General features: G+C 34.4%; 1 protein-coding gene across 1 annotated transcript in view; it reads right to left on the bottom strand.

Annotated features, from left to right (window-relative positions):
- The window catches only part of HCN1 (hyperpolarization activated cyclic nucleotide gated potassium channel 1), a 436,789-nt gene that overhangs the window by 202,179 nt on the left and 218,580 nt on the right, over positions 1-16,030 (bottom strand). Inside the window, exon 3 of the mRNA XM_043887787.1 lies at positions 4,771-4,932. Coding sequence (XP_043743722.1) covers positions 4,771-4,932 — 162 coding nt within the window. The remainder of the gene's footprint in view (positions 1-4,770; positions 4,933-16,030) is intronic.

Raw genomic sequence — 16,030 nt, 5'->3', positions numbered from 1 at the left:
TAAATATATATGTAGAGAAGGGTACAGATATATTAATACATGTTTATGTGTTTAAGCAAGACTTAATACATATGCATTATACATATGTAAATAAGAACATAGATATAAATGCAAAAGTGGCTAAGGAGGATTCAAAATAGTATTTAAAATATAATTCGTTTAAGAACATGACATGAAAAAGAAAGAAGATATAAGGAATTCACTCAACATTCTACATAATCATTATCTTAAATTGTTTAGTACCAATGTCAAATGTTAAAGCACAGCTGTTAACCCCAGACCCCAAAATGACTAGGATCAGTCATGTCCTGCATCCTCCTAATCTGGTTTCTCAATTTTGGCCTTCGCAATTTGACTTCTGTTTTTCTACAGCTATGTCTCTTATCAGTCTTGCCACTTTTTAGTGTCAGAGTTCAAATACTCTGATTTATAAACGACTTTTCACTTTAACTGGCATGCTGTGACTATAGGTCTCTTTTTCTTGGAATTTCTCTTTCCTGTTTTCTATAATCTATATAACATAAGGTATTAAAACGTGGTTTAGAACAGAAATTACAGAGTCAAATAGATATGCAGCCTAACCTTGATTGTATAATCTACTAAAGGTGTGAGAATGACTAATTGGTTTAACCACTAAAGATTTCCGTTTTCTGAACTGCAAAATGGAGAACAATGTTTACTTCATTCTTATGCTGCAAGAAATAAATAAGATAGCATTTATCAAAGTGCTAGGGCTTGTATACTATAAGCATGTATACTATAAGCATGATAATGTAGACATAGGGCGCTTTTTTCTTATAATGGCTTTTCACTTCTTTATAACTTTCTTTGTATGTAAATATACTTTTCTTTGTTTTGTTGAGATGGATGAAAGTTTTTCGAGAACTTTAACATTGTTGTTCAGCCTCTCAGTCATGTCCGACCATTTGTGACCCCATGGACTGCAGCATAACAGGCTTCCCTGTCCTTAACCATCTCCCAGAGCTTGCTCAAACTCATGTCTATTAAGCCAGTGATGCCATCAAGCCATCTCATCCTCTGTTGTCCCCTTCTCCTCCTGCCTTCAATCTTTCTCAGCATCGGGGGCTTTTCTAATGAGTTGGCTCTTTGCATCAGGCGGTCAAAGTATTGGAGCTTCAGCTTCAGTATCAGTCCTTCCAACGAATATTCAAAGTTGATTTCATTTAGATTTGGCTGGTTAGATCTCTTTGCAGTCCAACGGACTCTCAAGAGTCTTCTCCAACACCACAGTTCAAAAGCATCAATTCTTCAGCACTCAGTCTTCTTTATGCTTCAGCTCTCACATCCATACACGACTACTAGAGAAACCATAGCTTTGACTATATGAACCTTTGTCAGCAAAGTAATGTCTCTGCTTTTTAATATGCTATGTTTCTCATAGCTTTTCTTCCAAGGAGCGAGTGTCTTTTAATTTCATGGCTGCAGTCACCATCTGCAGTAATTTTGGAGCCCAAAAAAATAAAGTCTCTCACCGTTTCCATTTTTTCCCCATCTATTTGCCATGAACTTATGGGACCAGATGTCATGATCTTAGCCTTTTAAATGTTGAATTTTAAGCCAGCTTTTTCACTCTCTTATTTCACTTTCATTGAGAGGCTCTTTAGTTCTTCTCTTTCTGCCATAAGCATGGTATCAACTGCATATCTGAGATTATTGGTATTTCTTCCAGCAATTTTGATTCCAGCTTGTGCTTCATCTAGTGCAGCATTTTGCATAATGTCCTCTGCATATAAGTTAAATAAGCAGGGTGACAATATATAGCCTTGATGTCCTCCTTTCCCAATTTGGAACCAGTCTGTTGTTCCATGTCCAGTTCTAACTGTTGCTTCTTGACCTGCATAAAGATTTCTCAGGAGGCAGGTCAAGTGGTCTGGTATTCCCATCTCTGTAAGGATTTTCCACAGTTTGTTGTGATCCACACAGTCAAAGGCTTTGGAGTAGTCAAGGAAGTAGAAATACGTATTTTTCTGGAACTCTCTTGTTTCTTTGATGATCCAATGGATCTCTGGTTCCTCTGCCTTTTCTAAATCCAGTTTGAACATCTGGCAGTTCTTGTTTCACATACTGTTGAAGCCTAACTTGGAGAATTTCACGCATTATTTTGCTAGCATGTGAAATGAGTGCAATTGTGCAGTTATTTGAACATTCTTTGACTTTGCCCTTCTTTGGAACTGGAATGAAAACTGACCTTTTCCAGTTCTGAGGCCACTGTTGAATTTTCCAAGTTTACTGGCATATTGAGTGTAGCACTTTCATAGCATTATCTTTCATATCTTCAAGGTCAAATGACACTGTTGAGATTCCGTATCGACTAAGGATTATCCTTTATGGTTGCTATCTCTTTATATCATTTATATTCATAATATAGAAAAATTTCTCATCTTTATAGTTGAACATAAGACAATTATTTTCTATGCTCTACATTAGAGTTAAACATGGAAAAATATTAAATAAATGTGAAAGAAAACAGGAGCCAATTTTATAAGCAAAACTGTAGCCAAAAAAAAAAAAAAAAAAACTAGAAGAGGCAAATTGCAAATGAAGGAGAGGATTTTTCAAATTTTAATAATTTATTTCTTTGGCTGCATTGGGTTTAGTTGCAGCATGTGGGATCTAGTTCCCTGACAAGCGATAGAACCCAGACCTCTGACATTAAAAGCTCAGCGTCTTAGCCAATGGGCCACCAAGGATGTCCCAGGAAAGATATTTTGTTCAACATTATAATGTAACAAGTTTGACTTTGATAGATTAAATACACACACAGAACCAAAGGAGTACATCCAGTGGTATTTAAAGAAAAATGAGTAAGACGTTACAATTTTTCTTCATTAAATGTGCTTAGCACTACACATATTAAGTAGTATATTTCCTATCATTATAATTATACAATTATATTCCATTTATGGATACCTAAAAATAATCCCTTTACTCTTTTAATAATGACAACTGCTATTTTTGGAAGATACCTAGAGAGAATTTAAAATAAAAATTATTTGCAAACTTAAATAATAGTTGGCACCAATGATGAATCATATTTTGGCAGCAGTGTTATTTAGTGCTTTTTATAACTATTCACTCAGTCAGTAGTGAGTTTATATGAGCTTCTGTTTTTTTTTCTTCACCCCTAATATCTTTGTATTGTCTTTATGTTTTGCTTCTTCAGTGATAAGAAAAGTGACATCTATAATCAATGAGAATACATAGATTTAAAAAGTGAGTTGATCAAACTCCTTGATTTATTTTTTAGATATCAGAAGTTCCATCTAGAACATTCCTCAAATTTTTGATGATAAGTAGTTAGGTTACAATAAATTATTGTGTCTAGTCTGTTCAAGGCACCGGAAATATAAAGTACAGAACAAAATCCAGACAAATGTGTTGACCTAATGGCATTGGCATTTACATTCCAGTGGGGAAAAACAGAAAAATAATAAGTGACAAATGTATGTGTGTTTGTGTGTGTGTGCGGGCCCATCTGTGTGTGTGTGTGTGTCTGCTATTAAATTCTTTAAAGATAAAATATAAACCAATTGAGTCATGTATTAGGGTGGTGAGGGAAGGCTTCTGTGAGGCAGAAACCTTTAAGCCAGTATAAATGAAATGAAGGACAGATCCAGGTGAAAACTAAGTCTCAAAGAAAAGAGTGAAAAGAATAAAGAATGGAGCAAGGAAGGGAGGGAAGAAAGTATGGAGGAAAACACATAGGAATAAACCACAAAAGATAGAAGAAAAGACATTCTTCTTAACACAGGCTATAAACCCCTCTAGCCTTCAAACACAAAGCCTGAGCTTCAGTTATTAGGAGATAAAAATGTATATTAAGATGTCAATGTCATTTCCAAAATAATAAACTATGGTTAATAACAGAACAGTCTGGGAAAGAGGAGGGTATTTGATTTATGCCAAAGTTAAAATTTTGTGAAAGTCTCATAAAATTTGCCTCTTACAAAATGTGAAACATAAGAGAAGGCAACTCTAATGCACAGTTAACTAATACTTTATTAAAAAGAAAATATGAGAACTTAAAAAACATATCTTTGTGAATATATATGGTAAAAATATTCACCATTGTCTCAGTTCTTTGTGAGTGCAGAATTATGTGTTTATATCAAAATGTATGCTCTTAAAATTAAAATAAAGTTAAGTACACTTAACTTTGGAAATCAAATTTCTATTTCACAGATTTTTATTTTATATTTAGATCTTTCTATGGTAAAGTTTAAAGGGCTATCTTTTCCATGATCTTTTCACTAGATGGAAGTACTATCTGAAATAGCACTGCATGTCATACATATCTCATTTGCATTCATATTCACGTAACATGTCTTCATGTTTAACCACACCTAAAATTGCATGTCTTGAACACAGTAAATGTTAAAATCATGTTGAAAGGGAGAAGAAGTTATCCTAAGTAACAGGCATATTTAAAAGAACATAGTACTGTGATTTGTGTGTGTGTGTGTTTGGATGTGTAACTTTGAAATAAAATGTCTCAATATACACCGAGTAAGATCTAAAAATAGATGCTATAACATATACACCACCACCACCACCCCCTCCCCCGCAGAACATTTCCTGTAAATAAAATTTAGTTGTAGAAACAGGAACATAACATCTGATTTTATATCCACAGAAGCAAAATTTTCTCTTACCAGTTAAGGAGGATAATTAGATCATTCTAACATAAATATTTAGAACTTTTTTGGCAAAATGTAGGAAACACAGTGTAAAGTAATATGAATTACTTACAACCATCTCATTTAGAGACACCCAGCAATCTGGTGGGAAGTCCTGCAGCAGTGGTACCAGGAACTGAAGACAGCCGTCCCAGTGGCAGAGGAGCAGCATCATGCCAATGAGGTTAAAAATTCTCACCACAGCGCTGGCAAGATCATAGGTCATGTGGAAAATCTGTTGACCAAAATAAAATCAATTCTTATAATCAATTTTTTAAAAGTTAAGACTACTACCAAGGTCAGTAGACTATCTGTGCTAGATTTATACACTAGCTCTATTATATGGTGCTCAGAGTCAATTTCATAAACTGTCTCCCTTTTGGACCTTTAACATTGTATGTTCTAAAGTGATCTCACTTTTTGGAGCTATCTCAAAATCTAACATGGGAAGAAACACAGAAATTTGGCTATTTTGACACCGGCTAATATCAGAGGCTAATTACAAATAGTCAAATCCATGTAGCTCCATCCTGATTTATCTATCTGATTAAAAAAACCACCATAATGTACGCAGTATTACTTTTGATGTATACAGGACTGTGTGTAGTTGGCTGGGCCCAATTGGATTGTCTGTTGAGCTCTTATAATTACTACACCTCAGCAAGCATAAACGTCACATGTGAACGGTTGCTGAGATAGTTATTTATTTAATATTTATTTTTTATTGAGATAACACTGGCTAGTAACATATGTTTCATATATACGACATTATACGTCTACTTCTGTATACATTACAGCTATAACCTTCTGTGACTTTGAGAGTGTAAAGTTTCTGTTTTTGTCTTTTAAGACAGGACATTTTTTAAAAAATTCATAATTTGCTACCACCCAAGTAATCTGAATTTGAAATTGATTTGATTTCCAGGGTTGTAGCTAACAGAAAGACCATTCTGACCCACTAGCAATATGTTTTAAGTGGTACTTATGAGTCAACAGAATAAAAACTAATCAAAATACGTTTTAAAGGTAGTGCTTTAATTTTATTTTCACCAAACTAAACTACAAAATAAGTCAGTGGAAGGCTACTGTGCTTTACATTTGCCCAGATCAGAACATTATGTCGTTCATATGACTTCATGGTAAGGAATGAGCTGGTTACAAATACTCACTGAATTCTTTTTTATAATATTATAGTTCTAGAATTCTGTCCAGTTGGAGTCTAATAACTCTAGAGAGAATAGCTGGAAGAATATTTGATTAAGATAAGTTGATTCAGAATACCAAATCCTGCCCTAATATTTGCATAATTGTCCACCAGAAGTACAATTTTTTAAATATTTTCCCCAGGAGCAATGCATAATCCACCCTGCTGTTAAAAAGGTCAAATCCTAGACTGTGCTATGTGAATATATCCATAAATTAGCAGAGTAATTCCACAGTGCTTCCACATTCATACTTGATAAGTTGAATTCAAGGTCTTCTCAATCTAATAATCATCTATGAAATCAGTGAGCCTTAACCTATCCTTGAGTATTTGGTTTTCTTTACTATGGTTTACTTAACCAAAAAATCATCTAGAGTAATTCAAGACTTATCATGGAATATATTGATCTGTTCTTTTTGGTTTCACAGATGGGAATCATTTAGAGGTTAGGTTGCTTCTATGATCTCAGTTATCAAATGAAGGTTTCAAATATGCTTTCAGAATTCTTACTATTGTAACGTTAAGAAAATCAAATGGGCCAGAAGAGGCTCTCTTGACACAGAACATTCTTATTTTTAAGGTATTAAAATAAGGTCAGGTTCTTTGGTTTATCTTTATATATTTGTACTTGCATAACGTGTCATGTCTTTTAAGATGGGAGTATCTCCATGTCATGTTGACACAGAATATAAGAACACAAATAATTAGCTACTCAGTTCATTTCCCACCTAACATATATCCAGAATTCAATATGTGCTAGTCCTAATCAATGGTAAAATAAGAATTTTAAGAGTCCTTTTGCACCTTTGGTAATTCTTACCTTGAAAGTTATCCAGATTAGCCTACCATGCTTTAGGCAAAGTGCAGAAGGTTTCATCTGGTATATGTGAGAAGAGTATGCTTCACAGAGGTCTTTTTGAACACTGACAATGACTACAGTCATTGGAGTAATTTTATCAGTTCCTACTCTAACCAGGAACTTATCTGAATGGCCAGCCCATAATCTTCAGAAGAGTCAACCAATTGGCCTCTCGTCTTTATTGGTCTGTATCCATAGTCAAAATGCAGTTACCTACTCCTCAGTTTCCCATACCTATTACCAGATCCTCATGCTCTTGAGTGTTTTGGGGGGGTGGTGGTGGTGCTTTCTTCTTTCCACTGTTACTTCCAAACTCCTACACTGTCCATGAATTCTCTTGTACCCTCAGCCTCATTATAGAATTCTTCCTCTCCTTCTCTACTTTTCCTGAGATGTATGACTGCACCTCATCATCTCCTTAAAAACTCAGCTCCTTTGGTAACTTTCTCAAATACAGTTGATTCAGCTCTTTCATACTCCATAAGCCTTAGATTTTGGTGACAATGCCCTCATTTTCTCAGGTCTCCTTCACCACTTTCAGATAGTTATTTGTCTAGGCATAGCAAAAAAAAAAAAAAAAATTCCTTCTCTTCAGTGCCCACTCTATCTAGCTGTTCCACCTGTACCTTTCCCTCATTTCTAGCATCTTAACAACCTCTCAGTCTCTCCTCTCTACACATCTCCATTTATTAAAGGCTGTGTTTTTCCACTGTCTTTTTTCTGCAAAATGTCAATTTCTGAATAATCAAAACGGCCACTTTCTATACCTAAGCCAATGAAAATTACTAGGTAGGAAACTGTAGATTCTGTTTAATATTTTTAGAGGATAGTAACCCTATTTGAAGACTTCAACTATGGTTGTGCACTTCTTTATTCTTAACACCTATGTTTTTCCCTCTTACCACCAAAATATCCTATTTTTTTCCCTCTTTTCTTAGGTTCCCAAAGACCATGACCATGCTGCTGAATTTCAGCTTAAATGTTACCTTTCCAAAGGGGAAACATTCTTATGCTTCAGTTCCCTCACCTCTGATCCCTCATGCTTTCCAACAGACATATATCCACAGCTTTTCTTACTGACTTTTTCCTAGTATCAAAAGATGTGTCTTTTGATATTAATCTGACCTTCTTTTCTTCTTCAGGAACCTAAATAATTAGTTCAGAGCTCTTAATCTATGAGTGGACATTTTTTGTAAAGCACTGAAAAAAATGAATTAATGTAAAAATTAAAATTTAAAAGCAAATACATCTGTAATAATAGTCAACTGCAAATCCTCTTGGATGTCTCAGGAATATCAAATTACTATAATTACTAGATTATGCTTTCTTCAGAATTGCTAACTTCTACATTGATTATACTCCACATATTTAGAAATAATAAAATTTCTCATCTCAAAAATGTTTTAAATTGAAAATGAATCTTCACTTCCCAGGTACTTTCCTACTTTTTTTTTTTTTCCTTTATAACCTTCTTGGTTCACCTTCTCAAAAAAGTCTCTTCACTGAAACTTTGAGACAGAAAGAGATCTGGCCTGCTCTAGAGTGGATAAACTGGTTTTCTTTCCATAGTTACATATGCAAATTACCACCTGGTGCAAAATCTGATTTCCTGAGGGACATATTTGTCATAGCTACATGGTGCTTCTTCCCTCTCCCTCCTCCCTACATATTAGGGGATCGTAGAGATATTTAAAGCTAATTCCATTTCCCTACATGTGGAATTGAAACTTTAAAAAAGTATGTGCATCTATTTAAGCATTCTTTTTGAAGTTGTACAGATATCCTATCACTGCAGCTATAGAGAAGGTTATCTCTTACCACACGACTTCACAGTGAACTAAATAGTACTTATATAGTCAGAACAACTACATACTCACAGAAGTATAGTTATGGAATAGACTGTATTAGTCATCAGTCATTATCACTAAAAATATACAGCTGACTCTGCATGTCTTATTTTGATCATATCCATGTAGTTCTTTAACAAATATAGTGAAGTCGCTCAGTCATGTCCGACTCTTTGCGACCCCATGGACCGTAGTCTATCAGGCTTTTCTGTCCATGGGATTTTCCAGGCAATAGTACTGGAGTGGGTTGCCATTCCTTCTCCAGAGCATCTTCCCTACCCAGGGATCAAACCCGGGTCTCCCTCATTGCAGACAAACACTTTACCATCTGAGCCACCATGGAAGATTTAACAAATATATATATATATATATGTTTCTCATTATATATAATGAAAAAGAAATAAATTTTAGTCATTGCTGTTGTAAAAAAATTGTCATGTTTCCTAACTATGTTTTATCTTGACTAAGATGACTATCACTATCGAAGTCTTATCTTGACTAGATTGTAGAAATTTGTTTCATTTCTTTGATACTGTAAAATATATCAGCCATTTCCTATTGTACATATTTTTACACAGGATTTTAATTCCTTATACCCCAAAATTTAGAAAAAGTATTTCTTCATGAAAAACTTGTTCTTTGTTAGCCTTGCTAGCCTGAGAAATAGCAGAGATTATGAATTATGAAGAAAATATGGGGAAAGTAATATAATAATATGAATTCTTTGACAATTTTTGGTAGGAAACAAATAAACAGTTACAGCGTAAATCATGAAAGTACAAACCTTGAAAATGGAAGCACAATGTCTAGTGGTACAGAGTTTTGCTCAGCAAAAATTTTTCTTTCTCCCACAGAGGTTACTCATCTAACAATGAATTTGCATAATTGGGTCAGTGTTAATGAGTACCTAACTGAGATGAAGCATTTCTTCTATGATCGCTCATTTTCCTTGGAATTTAAACTCAATATAATCTCACAAATGGAAATAGGTCAGAAACAAAAATGCTTATGATAGGTTACATTTTGTTAATTGAATATACCCAAATCTTCACATTTTAAAACTCCTTAGGAAAAAATGGTACCTCTTTTTAACTTACATGAGGACTGCATAGTGTAACAGAACATCTAATTATTGGACAGGGCCCTAGAGAAATGAAAGAGCAAGCATAATCCCCATTTGCATAATTTACTTTAATAAGAAGTAGCTTACACACTGGGAAAATAAAATTACGAATGAATATTGAAAATGACCCTATTAAGAAGAGAGTTGAATGGATTAGTACTACAGAAAAAAAAAATGAAATTAATTAAAATTAAACAATTTAAGATCATTATTCCTCTTTTACAAATTTCAAATGACTGTAAATGTAGACAATATATACAAATTGTGCAACTACTAAAATACATAGATGAAGAAAATAAAAACAAACACATATTGTATGATGGACCTTTAAACCTTATTTTAATGATGGTTGTGTGAAGGCTATCTTCTGCTTAATATACCTTTATTTTATTAAGTCAGGACTTATTTTCATGAAGTTAGCACTAAGATATTGATTTAATGAAATATGTTTAATATTCTTCTGAACTTTTTTCCTGTAAAATTAAAGATTTAAAGTTATTTTAATAAAAATTTTAATAATCCCTTTTTATTGTCTAGTATATGGGTATAACAAAAATCAAGAAAATCATTAAGTGGCTATGTAAGTGTGTGTATGTGTCTTTTTATGTGTAGAGAATGAAGGTGAAAAAAGTCAGACTAATTGGAATATTCTATCAAGTCTGCATAGCTCTTGTGAATTAATTTAAATGATATTTCCCTAACATTGTGTTTTTGGGAGAGGTTTAGGGAATACTTCATTTAAAAACTAACATAATGCTAGTGACAATCCCATATATTTTTTTATAATTTCTCATCAATCTTTTGTTTGCTCTCTCTCTTTTTTGTCTGTCTTACCAAACTCGTAGTATCTTACATGCTTCAATAAGTACAAATGTAGTTATCTCTGCATTTTGAGCTACAGTTAAAAGTATTCTACTTTTTATTACCATGTAGCTAATCTCCTCAGCATGCAAAATCCATCGCATGAATTTATGTTTTTTGAAGGGTAAAAATATACCATAAAAAGAAATGGAGAAATGTACCTAATACTGGTAAGAACAAATGCTTTATTTTGAAGGCTTCAAATCAGTAATTTGTGTTTTAAAATTCATCTAAATAAGGAACACACTTAAAACAGAGAGAAGACCACTGCAGTGTACAATCTCTGGTAACTTAACAATAAAAGCAAATGAAGCAAGGGATGTTTCAACTCATTTTATATACTCTGTAAGCTGTTTCCCCATAGATAGTTATTCTATAAATATTACATAGTCAATAAACAGCTACTGAAATGCTTAAAAATTACGAAGTAAGGAGGTGACATATTTTTCCATTCTACTCATTTATCATCCAGAAAGAATTTTTGTATTAATCCCCAGTTAAATAAATTCTATTAAATTGTCCACCTGACATGTATAAAATTCATAATATATTTCAGTGGTCTCTTGCTAACATATTTTAAGTATACTCCCAAATAATATTATATATTGTTATAGCTTCCATCTTCTATACATTCTGTGAGAAAGAATCTACTTCAATATTTTTGGCCTCACAATCATGAAATGTGTTAAATTCACAAGTGATGATGAGTGTTTGGCATCTCAAACAACTTTTTTGGCTTAAAATATTGAAAACTGTAGTGTTCATAGTGTGATAAAAAAAAATCTTTAAAATTTGTCATGTACATTTGCATGGAATGTTAAATTTCTTGGTATATAATATATGCTTTTCAAATCTTTTAGCAATTATTTTATTAAATAACAAAGTTAATACGAAATCAAATTACACTTACTAGCCAAAAGTTTTGCCAAGTAAAGGACTTAAAGAACTTGTCTATTGGGCAAATGCATAATGTCATAAGACTGAAGTTCTGCATTAATCAGTTTCTAAAAATTTGCCTTGACTTTTCCATTAAAAAAATGGGGTAAAAGAGTTCTGAAATACATAGTACATGCAAAATTCCACAAACTTTTACTTTACAAATTAAAAAGTACATTTTTTAAAAAAGTGAAACACACAGGAAAGTCAACATCTCACACACACACACACACACACACACACACACACACACATCACATCAAAGAGAAGCCAGAGGTAAAATACTATTTTATGTAAGTACTTTGTTGATTAAACAAATAAAATAAAATATAATAAAACTAATTGTAACAAATATATGGTAAAATAAGACAAGGTAGAAGCCATTATATTTAGATAAATTGCATAATGTGCTTCTCGACATCTGCAGCCCCCATTCATCAATCATAGTCCAGACAGTTCATGTGCAACCAGCACATACCCCCATTTGCCAGAAGTCAACAGGGGAAGCAACATAAAGGGAAGCTAGCTTCTGGGGGAAAAAAAAAACTGTTAAGTTGAAAATAATGCTTCTTCATAATATTTTAATAGTGGCCATCAGTTACATCATGCATTGGTATGTCATCTAGGTAATTAGATGAGCCAGCTAAGTTCAAATTACTAATTTATTTGAGTGGATTTGTGTCAGTGATGATGTGGAAAAGAAAGTGGTGCTGGTTCACTGTCTTGGCAAATGCCTTGGAAAGAAATCACTAAATACATGATTTGTGGCATGAAGCCAATAAAATAAAACTATGAATCTTAGTGAATAAACCACACCTTGTGCCATTTGATGAAACCTAATAAGTGAGAAGGGGCTTCCCTTGTGGCTCATCTTCCCAGTGGTGAAGAATCCTCCTGCCAATGCAGGAGCTGCAGGAGATGTGCATTTGACTCCTGGGGCAGGAATATCCTCTGGAAAAGGAAATAGCAACCCATTCCACATTTCTTGCTTGAGAAACTCCATGGACAGAGAAGTCTGGCAGGCTAGAGTCCATGGGGTTGCAAAATGTTGGACACAACTGAGCAACTAAGCAAAAACACAATAAATAAGAAAGATATATTATTACTGCAACTTCCTAAAAAGAAACTAAAACTTTATTATTATTTTTTCGTCATGCTACATGGCTTGTGGGATCTTAGTTCCCTGACCAGGTATCAAACTTAGTCACCCCTGCGGTGGAAGTGTTGAGTCCTAACCACTGGATCACCAGACAATTCTCAGAAACTAAAACTAAAAATAAACAAGAGTTGGCAAAGTTGTTAGCAACTACAAGAAACATTTGAGTAAGATTTGATCTATTGGAAAATAGCATGATTTCATATTAACTAGTTGGACAACTTTCAGAACTAAATATGCATTATAATGCTTCATCAATTCACAGGATACTACATCATGATATCTGGTAGACCACATGAAGTGTTGAAAATATTTAAGTATCAGATTTATTGTAAGAATCACATAAATTGATATATGTGGCATGCTTAGTCACTTCAGTCGTGTTTGACTTTTTGCGATCTTATGGATTATAGCCCACCAGGCTCATCTGTCCATGGAATATTCCAGGCAAGAATACTGGAGTGGGTTGCCATGCCCTCCTCCAGGGAATCTTCCCATATCAGGGATCAATCCCATGTCTCCCCTGTTTCCTGCACTACAGGCCAATTCTTTACCATTGAGCCACCAGGAAAGCCCAATATATGAAGAAATAACCTTAAAAGCAATAAGCTATTTTTGTATAAATTTGATTTTTCTTATAACCCAAAAACCACCTATCAAATAATGGCCCTATGCAGAAAACTATGCTAAGCTCAGGATTCTCTGTTGCTCATCGATTACCTCCACCACACACTCACACACACCTGTTTTGTCCCCCGCCACCACCCAGACTTCTCCCACCTGTTTTAAGAAGGACTCATTTTTCTCTAGACCTGCTGAATTATTGTTTCCTTTAATTATATTAGTATTACTATTATTGTTTCCTTTAATGCATCTTCCAGTATTCATACTTAATCTCAGTTTTTACATTTATTTGGAGAAGGAAATGGCAACCCACTCCAGTATTCTCGCCAGGAAAATTCCATGGACTGAGGAGCCTGGTGGGCCACAGTCCATGGGGTTACAAAGAGTCAGCCATGACTGAGTAACTGAGCACATACCTTTATTTGGGGTGGGAATGTGGTAAGGTCAGTAAGCACATGGGTGAGTCTATCTTTCTCTCTTACTCTGTTGAGAATAGCTTGTCTGGGTATAGAATTCTAGACTGAAAAGCACTTCCTTCACTTTATTTGAAGACTTGACTCCATTCCTTCTAGTCTAGTGAAACTGTATCTTTCTCCAATTATAGGTTTAATCTCTTGAGTGAAAAGATGATCATTTTTTATGAGGATAAATGAAAACTTCCCCAATCTTTACATGTGTGTGTGTGGGGGGGGTGCACATTGTGAGAGATGGGTTAGGCCTTAAATACATTCTGCATTATGCTTTCTAAATCCAACTATAAATGTCTCAAAGCTTTCACAGTACAGACTGGTTCTCATGTCCTTTGCAGACTCTTTTGCAGCACATTCCAGAATGCAATTTTCTCTCCTTGTGCCATCTCTCATTCTGCTCCCTTTGGTTTTCAATCTTTTAAAATCTTTGAGTATTTTCTCTTCTCAATAAGAGTCTTCGGCTCTTGTTCCCTTCTGTGTTATACGTGCATTTCTTTTTTTCATTTTGATTCTTCAATTGTGTTGGAGTTTAAGACAGGCAGAAGGCCCAGCTATGTGTCTTATCTATCTTCTGGAATCAGGATTCTTTATTTTATAATGTGCCTTTCTGTGAACCTCTAATATAAAATAACTTGTTTCAGTCACTAAATTGTATCTGACTCTTTTGTGACCCCTTGATCTGCAGCCAACAGGCTCCTCTATCCATGTGATTTCCCAGGCAAGAACACTGGAGTGGGTTGCCATCTCCTACTCCAGATAAAAGAACTTACACAAACCAAGTCATAATTGCATATTCTTTTTGGATTGACTGATTTGTTCTAATGATCTCTCAATCTAATCAAATGCCAAAAAATTACTGACTAGTTTATCTTTGTAGCATATTTTTCAGCCTAAGTTGCCATCTATCAATAAGTATCCTTGTAAACAATTTGTATTTCACACACTTATATTTAAACATATACTTAGAATCACTTTGTCAAGTCCCTCTTCCACTCACAAAATCATGTTAGGCTTTGTTGTAATTGATTGAATTTGTGTTTCTCATTGTTTTTTCAATATTACTTACCTCATATCACCAACTCTAGTCTCATTGTCTTTGAAAATATAGTCTACTTGGTATCTAGACTTAGCATTTTATTGTTCGAACTTGATCATAGAAGTTCCCTGCTTGAACTTTTGCAAGAAATCCAGAGAAGCTTCATGATGTTCAAACTCTAAAGGTTCCTTATGATCTTCCCTCTGTCTACCATTTCACTGTCATCTCTCACCCTTCCTCTGAAAGTATTTCATACTTTGGGCAGACAAAAATGTTATAGTAGTACTGGCACTAGTGGTAAAGAACCTACCTATCAAGGCAGTAGATGTAAGGGACACAGGTTCTATCCCTGTGGCAGGAAGATCCCCTAGAGGAGGGCATGGCAACCCACTCCAGTATTCTTGCTTGGAGAATCCCTTGGACAGAAGAGCCTGGAGGGCTATAGTCCATATGGTCACAAATAGTTGGACACGACTGAAGTGACTTAGTATGCATGCACACTTTCCACAACATGATTGCATCCCTTGACATAATATTCTCTTCTGGTATAGTTTTTTTCATTCTATCCCTTTTCTGACTGATGAACATATTCATACTTCAAAACTTGGCTCAAACATCACTTCCTCAGGAAAGACTTGTTTGATCTCTCCAGGGAAAGAATTAAGAGTTTCCTCCCACAGGATCTAGTCCACAACTCTTGAAGTTGTTTAACACTTGACTATAATTATGTGTTTATATATTTGTGTCCTCACTAAACTGTGAGCCCCTAGAGGTCAAGGACTGTATTCACAAAGCAAAAACTTAATACATGTTTACAAAGTAGAAGGAAGTGTATAAGAGAGGAAAAAAGGAAGGAAAAGAAGGATGGATGGTAGGGAGGAAGGAAGGAAAGGTGGAAAGGATGGAGAGAAGGAGGGACAGAGGGAAGAAAAAAGGAAGGGGTTACCAGTTTAGAAATAAGTGGCTCATTTTACTACATGGGAACTTTAGGATTATTATATATTTTTCCAATTTTTGTGTGTGTGTGTATATGACACAATGGAGATTTTTATTTGAAGAGAATCATCATGTACTTGTAATGAAATAAATTGATATACAAATTCATTTTTAACTTTGTACCCAGTAATTCCAGAATATCTCTCAACCTTTGTCACATCCTGGTTACACAATCAATGTCCATACAGACATTTTCATCATTGTAGCCTGTCCTTCATTCA

Source organism: Cervus elaphus, chromosome 25 (genome assembly GCF_910594005.1).
Source record: "Cervus elaphus chromosome 25, mCerEla1.1, whole genome shotgun sequence".
Lineage (NCBI taxonomy): Eukaryota > Metazoa > Chordata > Mammalia > Artiodactyla > Cervidae > Cervus > Cervus elaphus.
Note: the sequence above shows the minus strand (reverse complement) of the source record. Positions and strands in the feature narration are given on the sequence as shown.